This window comes from Rhinolophus hipposideros (genome assembly GCF_964194185.1).
Source record: "Rhinolophus hipposideros genome assembly, chromosome: 25".
Lineage (NCBI taxonomy): Eukaryota > Metazoa > Chordata > Mammalia > Chiroptera > Rhinolophidae > Rhinolophus > Rhinolophus hipposideros.
The window spans coordinates 21257136-21272694 of NC_138071.1; the positions used below are offsets into that span (position 1 = coordinate 21257136).

Here is a 15559-nt window from a genome sequence, read left to right on the forward strand (position 1 = left end):
GTATTGCTTGTTCATGGCCATGATTTCCACTCATCCTCACAACCCCACGAGCTAGGAAGGGATCACTAACTGCATTTTACAAAAGAAGCAAAGACTTATCCAGCCAGAATGCAGGACACAAGCCCAAGGACTTACCCGAAGGCCCAGGGGCAGGGACGTGCCCTCTGCCAGACATGGAGCCCTTATTCTTGATGTCATGAGCATTTCTATAAATGGAAGGCAGCCTGCTCACCAGGCCTGAGCTCATGCCCAACTTCTCCAGTTTTTCCAGAGTCTCAGAACTAGAGAAATCATGGGCTCTCTTACAGCTGGTGCCAAACCTGCATTCACCCTGTAAAAAATACTGGCAGACATGGAGTTTGATACATTGCTTCTTAAAGGAACAAGAGCCATAGCGTCCATCTCCTTTGCTGTAGTGAAAGCAGATCTGTTGACAGAAAAGAAAAAAGACAGCAGTTTAAGAAAGTCTCACAAGACACCACCTCCTACTGACCAGTTCACTGGTTAGAAGTTTTTCTAACAATCTAGCCACTGCTGTGATTCTGTTGTCCACACAGGCCACACAGCTGAGAAAATCCCTCACTCTAGATGGATGGTTGTTAACATATGCCCTTGGCCAAAATGGGAACCGGGTAGACAGCAGACTGCTCAGAACAAGCCCCTCCACTGCAAAAATCCAAAGAACTTCAAACTGATCAGAGCTCCTTTATAGGAGACATTTTAATGTAAATTGCATAACAGCTCCTAACAACCCTTACAGTCTGCCTACACCCTTTCCTGATTCACCAACTATCCCCTGCCTAGACACCCGTTTTTCCCAACTCTTTTTTTCTACAATCCAGGGTCATTGAGGTTCTGAGAGTTTAAAGAATCTTAGAGAAGGCCAAATACAGCCCTTTCATTTCTCAAGGGAGCAAACTGAGACTCAGAGAAGTTAACTGCCTTGCCCTAGGTCACACAGCCATCTGGCACATACCACGGCTGTTGAATAGGGCTGGGACTTGAACTTGAATCAATTGTTCCTTCTTCTCTACACTCCAAATTCCTGTAAATGGGAACCAGGCCAGTGTCTACCAAGGGCCCACTCACTCAATTCATACTGAGCAAGTTTCAGCAGAGACCCCACTCTAGGAAAGGAAGTTCCACGGGGAAAGGCGAGAGAAGGCTGGGCCCTTACCTTGATTCTGCCACTTATAAGCTGCCTGACCTTCAGCAAGCCCAGCTCTGAGATTCAGTTTTTCAATCCCCCAAATGGGAAAAATCCCACCTACATTCCTGAGTTATTCTGAGGAGTACATGGGAAATACACGAAGTGGCTAATACAATGCCTGGAACACAGTAGGTTCTCGATTCACGGTGGCAGCCCCCAGCTCGTCATCTGATAAGGGGACTAGCCTGAGAGCAAGTGTCTCGGTAGAAAAGCTGCACTGGGTCTGAGTTTATAGTCTCAGCTCCCATTTGTGTTCTGAACCAACCAGCACACCCAGGTTACACACTCCCAACTGGTCACCTTCTGATTAATTATCACGCTATTGACAAGACGATCTCTCCGAAGTGCGAACGCCCGCTTTCCAAACACAAACCTACCCCCAACTCCTGCCTGGGATTCAGAAGGCTGCCTGGATGAGCCTCTGCCCACCCATTTCTCGTTCTCCCCTCTTTAATACTACAGCCAGGTTGTGCTGACCTACATGTCGTCCCCTGACCTTGCCAGCTTCCCTCCTCTCTGTGCTTTCCTCTTCCCAGACCTTCATCCTTCAATTCCTAAGCAGGCACCATCGAGTCCAGGACACCTTTCCCGCCCCCGAGACCACCGTGCTCCCTTCTATTACAGCGTCTGAAACAGTGCCTTACGACTATCTGCTCGCTTGTGTCTGACCCAGCAGACATGCCTCCTGGAGGGCAGGATGGGGTCTTTTCTCTCCTTATCACCAGGGCTTGACCCATAGTGGATATTCAACAAAGGTTAGCTGAAGCACATCAATACTAATTTTCAAAAGACAAAAGAAAAATGTCAATACCTATCTTGTGCCAGTCACTATACTATGTAGCACCTTTCTCAAATGGGTGATTTTAATTGAATCAGATGGAAGCTTTTTCATTAAAACATACCAATATATTTTTGGTGTATTTAAAATATACCCATCTAATCTGTTGCTTCATTGCAGGAACAGTGTCCGAGCATCTCCTATAACCTGCGCTGGCCACAGGAAGGCACTGCTCAGATCTGCTGCAGAGCACAATTAGCTCTGCCCAGCTGCTGGCCTCTGGAGCCACCACTCTATTCACAGAAGCCACACTCCCCGGGGATGTTCCCAGCCAATGACGGAGCACAGCATTCTAGGGAGTCCAGGTTGCCTCCAACAGGGAAACCTGTAGCTCAGAACTGCCAGCTGGCCACGCAGAAGCTTTCCTGGAACTGTAGTCAGGCTCTCTTCCTATCCGGTCCTCTTCCTTCCCCCTCTCCTGCCACAGATATCAGACCCACATCACTGCCTGAAAGCTCACCCCAACTTCTTCTGCTGCCTCCCCAACAAACCTCTCACACTTCTAATCCCATGTTGGTGTCTGCTTCTAGAAGGATTCGAACTCATGTTATGACCACTGCAGGGAGCTTTGAAACAAGTGGTTAATGTCTGAAATGCAATATGAGAATTCATATCAACTAAAGTTCCAACTTCCCTGGGTGCAACTAAATTAGTAGAAAGTGCCTCCTGTCTGTCAGCAGCCCTGGAAAGCTTCTCCACAGACTCAACTGGGCCCAGTGATACCTGCGTGGCTGCAGTCCTGCTGGACAGAGAGGGCTGGCTGGAGTTTCTCATCCCCTTGGCTCTGTGTAAACAGCATCTTGCTGCAGCCACTGGCCAAACAGGCCCCTGACCTCACAGAAGCGCTGTAAAGGAGGAAGCAGCCCGGCTGATACAGAAGGAAAGGAGGCTTCCAGGGGCAAGGTTGGCCCAAGGTCACAGAGCCAGGAATTCAATCTAGGTCTCCTTCAGGCAGACCCCAGTGGTCACAATGGCGGCCTTGCTTCTCTTCTACCATAATGTTTCCTAGCTTCCAACCTTCTGGCCTCTCCCCAATTCTTTGCACACGCACACACTCCCTCCTGGCACTTACCTCCGGCAAAAGCCAGGGGTCATTCTGGAACAAGAGCTGGGAGAGCTCACTGTAGCTGAGGTGGTCGACGCCGTGAGTTTTAAGCACACTCAGGTTGTGATCACTTGTTAAGGTGTGACTGTTCTTACAGCTCTTCCTGCAAAGCAGAGCAAAGCTGGTGTCACGAGCCAACTTTGTCTCCCCAAAATTCTTACGTTGAAGTCCTAACGCCCAGTACCTTAGAAGTGATTGTATTTGGAAACAAAAGTTATTAAAGTGATTACGTTACAATTAAGTCCCTGGAAGGCGACCAACCCAGTGTGACTGGTGTCCTCATAAGAAGAGGGGATTAGGACACAGACGCTACAAAGAGAAGACACTGTGAGAACACAGGGAGAAGATGGCCATCTATGAACCAAGGAGAGAAGCCTCAGAGGAAACCAACCCTTGATCTCTCTAACTTCTAGCCTCTAGAATTTTGAGAACATAAATTTCTGGTTGGTTTAGCCACCCAGCCTGTGGTAACTTGTCATGGCAGCCCAAGCAAACTAATACACCTGGTAAAATCAGTCTTTAAGATAATTTTTCGGGCCGGCCTAGGGGCTCAGGTGGTTGGAGGGTTCGATTCCCACATGGGCCAGTGAGCTGCGCCTTCTACAGCTAAGGTTGTGAACAACCTTAGCAGCTGGGCTGCGGTAGGCTGCCCTGTGCCGCCGTGGGCTACCCTGTGCCGCCATGAGCGGCCAGGGGCCAGCAGCTGCTGCCGGTAGCCGGCGAGAGCCGCTGTGAGCACTGACCAATGACCGGCAACCCCCTTCCTCAGCTGGGGGGAGCGCGAGGCTCATCATACCAGCATGAGCCAGAGAGCTGTGTCCTACACAACTAGACTGAGAAACAACGGCTGGAGGTGAGGAGGGGCGGAAGAAAGGGGGGGAAAATATATAATTTTTCAAGAACAGTTCCTGACATTGTTTCGAAGCATCGGAGAAAAACCAGCATGGCTATGCAACAATAAAACACAATGCTTATTTACAGAGGAAGAGATAGTAATGTGAGTTCTAGAGCCCAGGACAGCACCTCTCAGCAGGTTTGATGAGAATGGCAGGGCTATTTCCCAAAGAAGAGTCACAGCGTACCAATCACTGTACACTTAAACACTGGCTGAATAAATGAATGCTGACCCCTTATGGTCATAAATGTTTACAAACACACACACCCTGAGGCCCAGCCCTTTTTTTCCTGCTCCCTGGCTCGATTGTTTCGATTAACAAGCCCATTAAACACTCACTGTGAGCCAAGCACTGGCACCAGGCACTGGCACTATGCCCCAGTGACGCAAAGACTACAACCGATCACCTGTGTCAACATGACCTGGAAGAGTCGGGCACACAGCATTTGCTTGACTCAGACACACGCTTATACGCATTTCAAAAGAAAACTGAACCTCTAATTGATTCCCCCAAACCTGACCTTCCACAGGCTCCCCGATCTCAGGCAAAGGCAACTTTCCTCTTCCACCTCACAGGCCAAAACCCTTGGAGTCATCCTGACTCCTCTCCCTTTCTCATCTAGTAGGTGAAAGACACAGAGATGACTCTAAAATGGAGTGGGAAGTGCAAGGTCAGCTGTGCTCTGAATGTATCAGTGCAAAGAGGAGGGACACCTGAGCCTGATGGAAGTGGAGAAGCAAACGAGAGGGCCTGAGCCAAATACTTAGGGTTGAAGAGGACCCAGGCAAGGAGAGAAGGGACGAATATGCTAGGCAGAGGGGCTAATATCGGTACTGCCAGAGCCAAATCTATCTAACCATGGTAATAATGATGATGGCCACCAACACTTGTTGAGCATTTATCACCAACAAGGATTGCCCAACATTTTGTGAGTTAATTCATTCAGTCCTCAACAAGCCTATGAGGTAGGTGATATTATCTCCATTTTGCAGATGATGGAACTGAGGTTTGGGTAGAAAGCAACTTGCCCAAGACCACCCAGCTAGCAAGGAGCAGAGGCAGGGTTGGAAGGAGGCATGGGGCTGTGCTGTTGACCATGGTGCTTACTGCCCCCTAAGCACAGAACGGAAATCAGGGACTGGGGACCCTCCCCAGATGTAACCAATGAGCAAAAGCAGCAGAGAGGATCTATTTCTGAAACAGCTGACCTGTGGTTCAGGAATACAAGAAAAGCATCGAAAACACAGCTGATCACACACTCTCTCCCCCTGTTCGTGACCCAGAAACAGTTGGAGAAGGAAGGTTCAAGAAACTCTCGTGTGAACGAACATCAAAAAAAAAAGGTAAGGAATGAATAAAACTCAGAATCATCCAGACCAGTAAATACCAGAAGTCCAGATTTCCAAGACAAGGAAAATCTGATCCCAAATTGTGGGAACCACCCTAAGAATAGGGCTGCCACCTTTACTAAATACAGACATTAACAAGATGCACCCGTTATCCGCATCATTACAGCCATCCATCCTCCATTTACTGTGCCTGCCTTCCTCTCCAGCTGCTGCTCCTGATTCTCCCGAGGTGCCCGTTCTCCCCGGTCCCTGAAGGCCCGGTTTCCCCAGGGTTCCAGCTTCAGGCCCCATCTCAGATCTGACCCACTCCTAGAGCCCCAGCCTTACACTGCCCAATAATTTCCAAACCAGTCAGTCGGAGCCCTGGCCGTCCTCTCAAGCTTCATACCCCTGGGGAAACTTCAAAACAAACTCCTCTCCTGCTCTCAGCAACAATAAAAGTCATCTCTGAGTCAACAGTAAACCGGGGCATCACCTTTCTCATATCCTGTCACCACACTCTCGACCACTTGGCATTTCTCCCAAATTTCTCACATATATATCCCTTCTTCTTAAAGCCTTATCTGGGCACTCGAATATTCTAAGGTAAGTATTTCTGGGCAGCTGCAGCCCCGGGACTCCATCTCCCAGCCCTCATCCCCTCCCCCACACCGGCGGGTCACGAGACATCTTGTGGTCCAGAGACTGTGGGTGGAAGAACGTCTACCACTTCTACAGCTGCCCCATAACAACTTCTGTCCAACCTCTACCGCGCGTCTTCTCCACCTCCTTCCTGGAACCTGATCCCCAGAACGGCTTTAAGAGCCAAGGGTTGAAGAGGGCAGCGTCTCGCTCAGCTGGCCTTGGTCTCCAAACGACCGCAGGAATCCACCCCACCCTTGACTACTGGACCTGACGTGAGCAAGAAATGTCCACTGTGTTAAGCCCAAAAAATGGGAAGAAAAGGAACTCATGTTTTTAGAGAAGTGGACTGATTTCCAAACAGGACCCCATCACATCCTCCTGTCAATCAGCATCCACACCACGACCGACATACATCTTCCTAAATGCAGACCTGAGGGCTGCTCTCTCCTGCCACGTGATGGGCCCCTACGACCTTCAGGCTGAGCTCCATCCTCTGACCCAAGCCTCGTGCATCCATTGCAAAGCTCACTGAGCACCCGCGGGCGCAGGGGGAGGCCACCCGCCAGGGCTAAGACCCGTCCATTCTACCGAGGGAGGGGAACGTGACGGCGGGTGCTGTGAAAACACCAAACAGGGCAACGTGGTGGAGAGGAAGAACGGGCTCAAAAGGAAAGTGGTGTTGAGGCTGAGGCCCGAAGGGTTCCTGGGGCAGACCAGGAAAGGCATTCCAGGAAGAGCGAAGGCCACCAGATGAGCCAAGGCTGGGAATGTTCCAGAAACCAAAGGGCACCCGGGAGGGGGATGGCTGGAGGGCAGCCGTAGGGACCGTGCCGGCGAGAAAGCCGTGGGTGGCGGGGCGCTGAGAGGCGGGCGCAGCCCCTTCCCTGCAGGGCTCGCCCCTCCCCCACCTCGCAGGCGCCCACCCGCCCCTCCCCCACCCCGTCCCTCCGCACCCCGAGTGTCCCGGCGGGGACCGGGCCGAGTTCCACTCAGACGGCAGATGCCTCGAGGGCAGGGTTCCCCCGAGTCCCGCACACAGTACCGAGTAGTCAGTAGGCGCTCGATAAACGTTCCACGGGGAGGATTCAGGGCGACGGCCACTGGATCTCCAAGGGGAGCGGCGCGGGGCCGGGAGCGGAGCCCCCCGCGTCCCCCCGCCGCGTCCCCCCGCCGCCCGCCGTCGGGCCTTACCCGCCCCGCACGAACTTGCAGGCGCCGTAGACCATGAACTTGCAGAGGTGCAGCCGCGCGCAGAGCCCCACGCACGTGGCCTTGGTGCCCTGGTGGTCGCGGCAGAGGCGCAGCTCCGACACGGCCAGCGCCACCCGCCGGGCCGCCGCCGCGCCGCCCTCGCCCGCCCGCGACGCCACCGCGAAGCGCGGGTGCTCCCGCAGCAGGCGCTCCAGGGCGTCCGCGCCGACGCGGCCCCGCGAGCGGCGCCGCAGCTCGTCCACGTCCAGGGCGCCGCCGGCCGCGCACAGCAGCTGGGTGAGCTCGCGGACGACGGAGGCCTGCGCCATGGCCGCGGCGGGGAGCGGAGCGCGCCGCCCGTCGGAGCGCCGGCTGCCCTGGCGGCTCCCGCGGGGCGGAGACGGCGGCGGGAAACGAAACCGAAAGCGGCCCCCGCTCGGGGAAAAACCCCCTCGGTGCGGCCTCGCCCCGCCCACGGCCCCGCAGCTGTGCGGGTCCCGGCGCCTTCCGGCCGCAGCGCCCGCGGCGGAGGCGCCCGCCCTGCCCGCGGAGAACATCGCCCGGCCGGCCGGGAGGCTGCAGGGGCTCCGACGGCTGCCCGGCTCCGCGCCGGGTCCCTCGACGCGCTGGAAGGAAAAGGCGCTGCCTGCGGGGCCTCTGCGCGCCTCGCCGAGCGCTTCACCTCGAAGACGGAGGGGCGACCCCGGGAGCGCGTGGCAATGGCGCCCCCGCGAGACCCCGGCGTCGGCACCCGGCGCGCGTGCGGGGCAGGACGGGACGCCCCCTGCGACGCCCCCTGGGACGCCCCCTGGGTCCCGGCGACCCGGGGCCGGCGCACGGACACGCGCACGACGGCCCGGGGGAGCGCCCCGTGTGGAGAGCGTCACCCCGGCCCGCGACGTGGGCTGCAGGGCGCGTCCTCGCCGGTGCTGGCGGCGCGGCAACCCGAGAGGAGCGCTGTGCAACATGTCCGTGTACAAGACCGATTCGTGTCCCCGCACCGCTGCGGAATAAAGAGTGACTAGCGCAAGACCACGTGGCACTGAGTCGTGCGTGGAAATGTGAATTGTTCGACTTGGGGGACGGTCATCGGGGAATAGCGATTAGAAGGGTCGCGGGGCGTGACCTTTGACCCCGCACTCTGGGGGAATCTTCTAGATGTACGAGGCACGGGACGTGAATCACGTGGGGGTGGTAGGAGCTGGGAACCACGGGCGGGTCGTTGTCCAGACTACGCGTGAACAACCGACGTTACCGGCGGAGAAACACATGCATAATGTGCTGCTAAGTGAAAACACCTGTGTGGAAATGGCGAACGCGGTGGCAGAACGAGAATCCTGTGTGTGGGTGACCTGTGACCGTGGCGGGACATTTTTGAATGCGCTTGGAGAAGGCTAAGGAAGGCCACACACTGTGCTGTTTGCATTCACGCTGGTTGTAGCGAGTAACAGGCACCAGGAAAGGGGGAAAAGGAAGACGCGGGGCGGAAAGATTGTGAAAAAAATATTTACAGTATTAAAATGAACACAAAATTCTATTTGTAATAGTACTACAAAAATGTAAAAATCTGCTAAGTGTGTGGATGAAAACTAGATAGACAAACGGGAATGAATGCGGGGGCAGTTTTTCTCTCAGATTGTAATTGTGTGTTTTTTTCAGTTTGTGGAAAAATTCATTTTTCATTAAAAATGTAATTGTAATTATGGTTTTAATATTGTTTTGCAATAAAATAATATTTTTTTAAAGAAAGTCAGGGTGATGTCGGTGAAAATACTGGAGTAAATACTGGAAAAACTCAGAAAGTTTGCCCTTCCATACAAGGAATGGAAAACTGGCAAAAATAGTCAGAATCAATGTTTTCAGAATTCTGGAAATTAACCAAAGCCTTGCAGCAATTCATTTAGCATTTAGTCAAGAAAAACAGCTGAATCTAAGTAAGCACATCAAGCTTTGTAGCATTCTAACGTAACCTCCCTAATCCTGTCTTCTCCCCAGCTCCATGGCAGCCTTGAAAACTAACAGCCCACATTTCCGGTACCTGTACCCAGACCGAGCAGAACAGAGCTGGACCGCTTTCAAAGCCTCAGTCCCAAGGAAGTCATCATCTGACCTGTCCAGTGGTGCCCTGGAAGACTTCCTGAAAAGGCTGGTATTTATTCCACATTGCTGGGAAGGAACGAGCCCAGTCCTAATGGCTTCTCCCCGTGGGTCGTTGTAACATCATGCTGAGGCAATGGATAACATTTGGGACAAACAGTAAACCAACCAAAAAGCTTAAAAGGAAAAGCTGCAGAATGAGATGTCCACTGGGGCTTTGAAAAGCTCCAGCTTATTTCCAGGAATCTAGAAGGCCACATGCATGCCTCACAGTAGATTCTCATGAGTCGCTGTGAACTCTGAATTAGCCAATACCAAATCATTGCTCCTAGAGGAAGTACACTGCCTGCGAGCCTCTGGTCACGTGTTTGGCAATTTGGATTAGCACACAACTTTGTTTTGTGTGTGTTTCTGCATAAAGACACTGTATTTAATAGATTTTGTTGATTCATGAACATCGAACTCACAGCCCACATCACTATAACTCATGCCAGAACGAAGCTTACCTAACACACGTATTTTCTCCATAAGGCACAACATAGCCTGCTTGCACTTCAGAATTCTAGACAGCCCTTCAGCACTTATGCCTGGGGGTCATTTTAAAGAGTGAAATCACCAACAAAAAGCACCAAAATGTGAAAAACATGGCACTAAATAGACCACAGAAAGGACACTTGTTTCCCCTATAAGAGCTGAAACAGAAGGCAGAATGCCGCCTCACTTTGTGTATGCCCATGAAAGACCTCACATAGTGATTGGTTAATTTCAGTGCAAGGATAAATTTGCAAATACAGAATCTGTGAATAGGAGGATCGACTATAAATACTCAGAATTTGTCTCTCCCCTGGACTATCAGACCCCGGTACCATCATCCAGTCATCCATCCAGCATGGGCTAAGGCTTGTGGGGGAGCAGGTGCAGGGGCAGGAAGAAAGCCCCAGACCCTCTGGTGCTCTGCACCTGGGTAGCAAAACATGCAGATGGGTGCAGAGACAGGAAAAGGGATCCGAAGGCATCTGGGCAGGCATGGGACCTGTGTGACTGCAGACTAGCCTGTGGTGCTATCGTAATGACTAGCACAGTGCTTTTTCCTTGGCTATAACCCCTGCTCTGACACAAAGGACCCTGTCTTGTTCCCACTGACCTCCACAGAGCCTAGCTAGTACTTGATACTCAGTAAATACAGAGGGTGTGAAAAAGATGTATATACATTTTAAGAAAGGAAAACTGTGTTAAAATTGTAATACTCAACATACACCAATAACAAAAGACGAATACAAGTCACATTTGACTTCTGCAATGACAAGAGGTGCGCAAAGTGGTTCCCATCAGCGTCCAGAGACTTCTGATGACAGTGAACTACTGCTTGAGCAACGTTGACCACAGTGTCCCCTTGTATACATTTTTTGACACCCCCAGTATTTGAGGAAGAAAGCAAATGTCACCATAATGCCACCACCAGAATACATAAATAAAACTATATTTATCCCTGGAGATTTGCTCTGGACATGGGTAGGGCTAGAAGCCCTGTCCCCAAACTTCATCTGACTGAAGGTAAAGGGGTCATTTCAAGGGTTCTGAGCAGGCCAGCGACTCTGGAAAGAACACATTTCTTACGCACTTAGTCACCACTATTGTGGTCAGGAAAGTCTAAGCAGACAATGTGGTAGTAAGAAAAATGTTTCTTCGTTTTTAAAAGGTAGATTTATAAACTCAGTCTGTTATTGTTTGTATGTGTATGACTTGCTCCAGCAGTGTTATGGATTGAATTGTGTCCCCCTCAAAGTTCATATGTTGAAGTCATAACCCCCAGTACTTCACAATGGTAACTGTATTTGGAGACAGAGACTTTGAAGAGAAAATTAAATTAAAATGAAGTCATTAGCATGGACCCGAATCCAGTATGACTGGTATCTTTATAAGGAGGGAAAATGTGGACATAGACATGTACTGAGGGAAAATGATGTGAAGACGTGGGGAGAAGTTGGCCATTTACAAGTCCGGGAGACAGGCCTGGAAAGGATCATTCCTTTATGGCCCTCAGATAGAATCCACCCTGCTAACCCCAACTTTTAGCCTCAAAAACGATGAGAAACCGGTTGTGAAAGCCACCCAGTCTGTGGTACTTTGTTATAGCAGCCCTAGCAAACTAATACAAGTAGTTAGCCCTTAAACTGAAGAGAGTAGGCACGATTTCACCTCCCATTGGCAAAAAAAAAAAAAAAAAAAAAAAAACAACCCTCAGGAGGGACTAAGTCCTCCCCAACCTCACAGATTGGCCAAAGTCCACCTTCCTGTCCTACCCCGCCCCGCCCAACACTGTAATTGACACTCTTATTCTTGACTGTTATTCTTAACTCAGACTTTGGGTGAATCACTCCTGGTGGTTATTGCAGACTATTGAAGACTATGCCCTGGGGTGAAATCACTCTTAGTAGAAGAGGCTGGTTTTCTCAAGAGGTGGGTGTGGAAATGTCCAAGAGTAGACGAATTGTGCTGGATCGGTTCCATTTGCCCCTCCAGGTCCACTCTCCACTCTCCTCCACCCTGCTCTGTGTTCCCAAAGGCTGGCCTCTATGAATGGGGTCCAGGGGGATTCCTGGCTGTTCAGCTCCCAGCAGTACCCACCAGTGAGAGGGCCTGGCAAGAGATCGAGGGTGAGGCCAGGGTACTCACCCATCTGCCTATCCCCCTGGGTGGTTGGCTGTCTCCTTGTGCCAGAGGCCACCACCACGCCTGTGGGAAGCCCTCTCCACATAGCTCTTCTCTACGTTCTAGTAACTTCTCCCTTCCCTGATCTCACGGGGGTGGGAATGGCTCCTTCTCTGTTGCCAGCCCCAGGATGCCCACCATCCCTTGTTGCTTTCCCTAGCCCCTGCACACTCATTTGTAGTCCTTTAAGCTCTTCCCAGTTATGCAGGTTGGGGGTACCATTATTACCATCTTCTGGAGGACCCCAACAAAGAACAGACTGAAGAAAGTGGAAAAAGAGGGTCTTAAAATAGAAACAAGGACAGGAAATGGGGTGTTTCTGAAAATGGTTCATTTTTCCCTTGGGCTCTGAGAGATAATCATATTTAATGGACAAATTTCAAGTTTTAATTTCTTTCTACTGTGCAAACCCTCTTCTAACTTCTGTCAGTATGCTCAGCTCTACGTGTGGGAAGCTAAAGGAAGGGCTGTTAAAGGCAGCGTGGCCCTTCCCATCTGCTCCTCCCTCCACTGAGGCCAGCGTGGGCTGGCAGAACCATTTCTAGAGCACAGTGGTGGCCTAGAGATCTAGGCAGAGCCAAGACCTAAAGTGTTCCGTGACCCATGAAGCAACAGGAAGTAGCTGCCAAGGGGTAAGACTTAGACGTGAGGCAGGTGCCTTTACTCCAGGTCAGCCACAGCCCAGGGAAGCTCCAAGGGAAGGAGGCCATACAGTGATAAGTATCTAAAGTAGCGTATCCTCAGGCAGTACCCACTATGTGCTTAGCGCTCTGCAAAGACTGGAAGGTCCAGAAATAATGGTACCTTTGTTCTCTGTCCCTCGGGGTTATTCTGAAGTAATTAAGAGACCAATGGACTTGAAAACGAGAGAATAATATAGTTACTATTACATTTATTGAGCACGTTGTGCCAGGCACAATGCTACATGCTTTACATCTCATCTACTTTTCGTAACAAGCATACGAAGTAGAAGCTGCCATTACATCCATTTAGAGATGAAAAGACTGAGACTTAACTGAGAGGGATTCAAGGTCACCCAGACATTAGGGGGTTGTTTTCGTGGCTTCCAAAGACTTTCAAGAATAAAGAAATTATAAAGTGACTACAGCTTCACCCTTCCTCCCCTCTCTGGCTGGATCGTCTTGGATCCAGAGGGCAGGCCAGCAGGACAGAATGGAGCTGAGCCCCTGACAAGTCTGTGAAGCAGTCACCAGTCCTGGGATGCCTGCTATCTTGTTTAAGCCATTAGTGTTTGGGGTTTTCTTTCCCTTACAGTTGACTCTACCTCTGACTGATACACGTTAAGGAGTTTGGTCTTGACCCTAAGAGCTCCTAAACAGACTGTGGTGGGTGGTGGCCATCAAAAGATGGGCTAAAGGCACGTTAGGACACACTGACAGGCCTTTGTGAATCACTGGCTGGGGTGGGAAGAGGGATGGTTTAAGAAGAGCACCAGGGCATCCGGCTTGGCCACTGAAGGTTGTTGAGGCACATTTGGGACAGAACGTGGGCATCTAGGATCAGATAGAAAAGTGTTCAGTGTCTCCATCAGGCGGCCCCTGCCAGCAGCACACACTGATCTGGAGCCGAGGAACCAAGCCTGGAACTCATGTTCGGCTCACCCTGCTCTTGGCCCACGTCCTCTTCCTGGCTGGGAACCTTGGCAGCCCAAAGACTCACCACCTTGTCCATGCCCAGGCCAGCTGTGTGTGCTTTGTCTTCCAAGGTGAGCCCTGCGGAAACCCTGAGCAATTCCTTCCCTGAACATCACACTGCCTAGGAATTAGAGCAGAGCAACAGCACCCGTGATGGGTCCTGCTTCAGAGCTCTGAAAATACTGCTCTGTGGAATCAAGTAGCTCTCAGGAAGCACTTTTTTTCCCCTTTATGTAGAAAACAGTATTTTCATAATTAGATACCTGTTTTGTAGTTTTACACATTAACAATGACTATTCTGTATTTTCAAAGCAAGCACACTTATATACACTCAAGTTTACAAAGCAGTTACAAAAAATTTTAGGTTTTAGGTTCAAAGTGAGCTATATAATGTTTATCTTATTAAAGAAAAACCCGTACTACCTTTTTATTGTAAAGGAACTTCAAACATCTATCCTAACACCCTACTGATGAGTTTCTACAGATCTTAATAGGTGACAGAAATGGAATTCTCAAAATGGATAGAGTTCTTTTCCCATTGTTCTGCTTTTCTCTTTTACCCAATCTCGAGAGAGAGAGAAACGAGACTTTTCTTTCTCCTTCCTTATCTGGGCTGATCCATTTCCCAGAGCTGAAGGGCAGAAAATGATGGCAGAAGAGGCTTCAGTGTGGGAAGGGCAGTGGCAGAGCAGCAAGGGCGGCAGCTGTGCTGTCCCACAGGGCCCACATTCAGTGGAAGGAGTGCACTAGGCATGGCCTCTTCTCACAGCCTAGCTCTGTGACTCTGGGAATTCTGGGAATCCATGTCCCTCGTTTACCACCCGTTCTTCACTAGAAAGTGGGATCCTAGAAAATAAAGAGTATTCTTTCATGTGTGCCCAGCCCCTGGGAAAGGACAGACTCAAAGTTTAGTTGCATGGCAGAAAACTTCTGTAAGAAAATACATTTCCAATCCAAAATGGATGCTTACAAAAAATTTTAAAATACAAATCATTTCTAAAGACCATCTATTTCTTTTTAATAATTGAAAGTGTGTAACAAAATAATTTGAGAAAAACAATTCAGAAGAAATGACATGGCCTTCAGAATTAGGCTTTTGATTAAAATCGCAGTTGTACTCATTAGCACTGTGAACCTAGCCATATTATTTACTAGCCTCCGTTTCATCTGCAGGATGGGAAGAATACCTTCTACCTTGCTGGCTCATCGTGAGGAAGAATTGAAAATATGCCCTGTACACAGAATGTACTCCAATGGAATAAAACAAAGATAATGAGGGAGTCTTTTCAAAAGCCTATCTGCAACATAGCACCTGATTCTTCCCACTCTAAATTGAGGGGTGGGTAACACCCCCACACCCCAATGGTAATCTCAGTCTAACTGCTTGGTGGACACATGAAAATCAGATTAAAAGTCTAAGGAACGCAGTCCTGGTGACAGATAGTATGTAGATTTTTACAAAAGAACAGATTTGTGTAGATTTAGTTTTCAATTAGCTGGAAGAAAGCAGGCCAGTAAGAAAGAGGAGGTATGAAAATGCTTTGGGTACCACTCTTGCAACAGCGGTTGAGGTGCATTTAAATGCGTGCACTCTGGCCACCTACTCTGTCAGTTATTAGTACAGCAAGAGCAGAGGCCTTTGGTCCTTCTGTCACTTTGGTTTCCACAAATCTGGACCTAGGCTCCTTCTCCTCCTCCCACTTCCTGCTCCTCCCAGGCTCCTCTTCTGCCTGCAGTGCTGCACCCGATGCTCCTTCCTCCTTGGTCCGGGCTCCTCCCTCAAGGCAAGGCCTCACCACAGTCAGCTCCTCCCAGGCCTGGCTCTCAGACCCCTCATAAGCACAATGCCCAAAACAGAACTCATGTTTCTCACTAGACTTGA

The 15559-nt window shown here is 50.4% G+C and overlaps 1 protein-coding gene across 1 annotated transcript in view; it reads right to left on the reverse strand.

Moving 5' to 3' along the window:
* The window catches only part of PARP12 (poly(ADP-ribose) polymerase family member 12), a 30963-nt gene extending 23367 nt beyond the window's left edge, over nucleotides 1–7596 (reverse strand). Inside the window, exons 1-3 of the mRNA XM_081038654.1 lie at nucleotides 7214–7596; nucleotides 3121–3256; nucleotides 136–427 (exon numbers count right to left, since the gene is read on the reverse strand). Of these exons, the coding sequence (XP_080894780.1) occupies nucleotides 136–427; nucleotides 3121–3256; nucleotides 7214–7542 (757 nt within the window). The 5' untranslated portion in view covers nucleotides 7543–7596. The remainder of the gene's footprint in view (nucleotides 1–135; nucleotides 428–3120; nucleotides 3257–7213) is intronic.
* Nucleotides 7597–15559: the final 7963 nt, after the last annotated feature.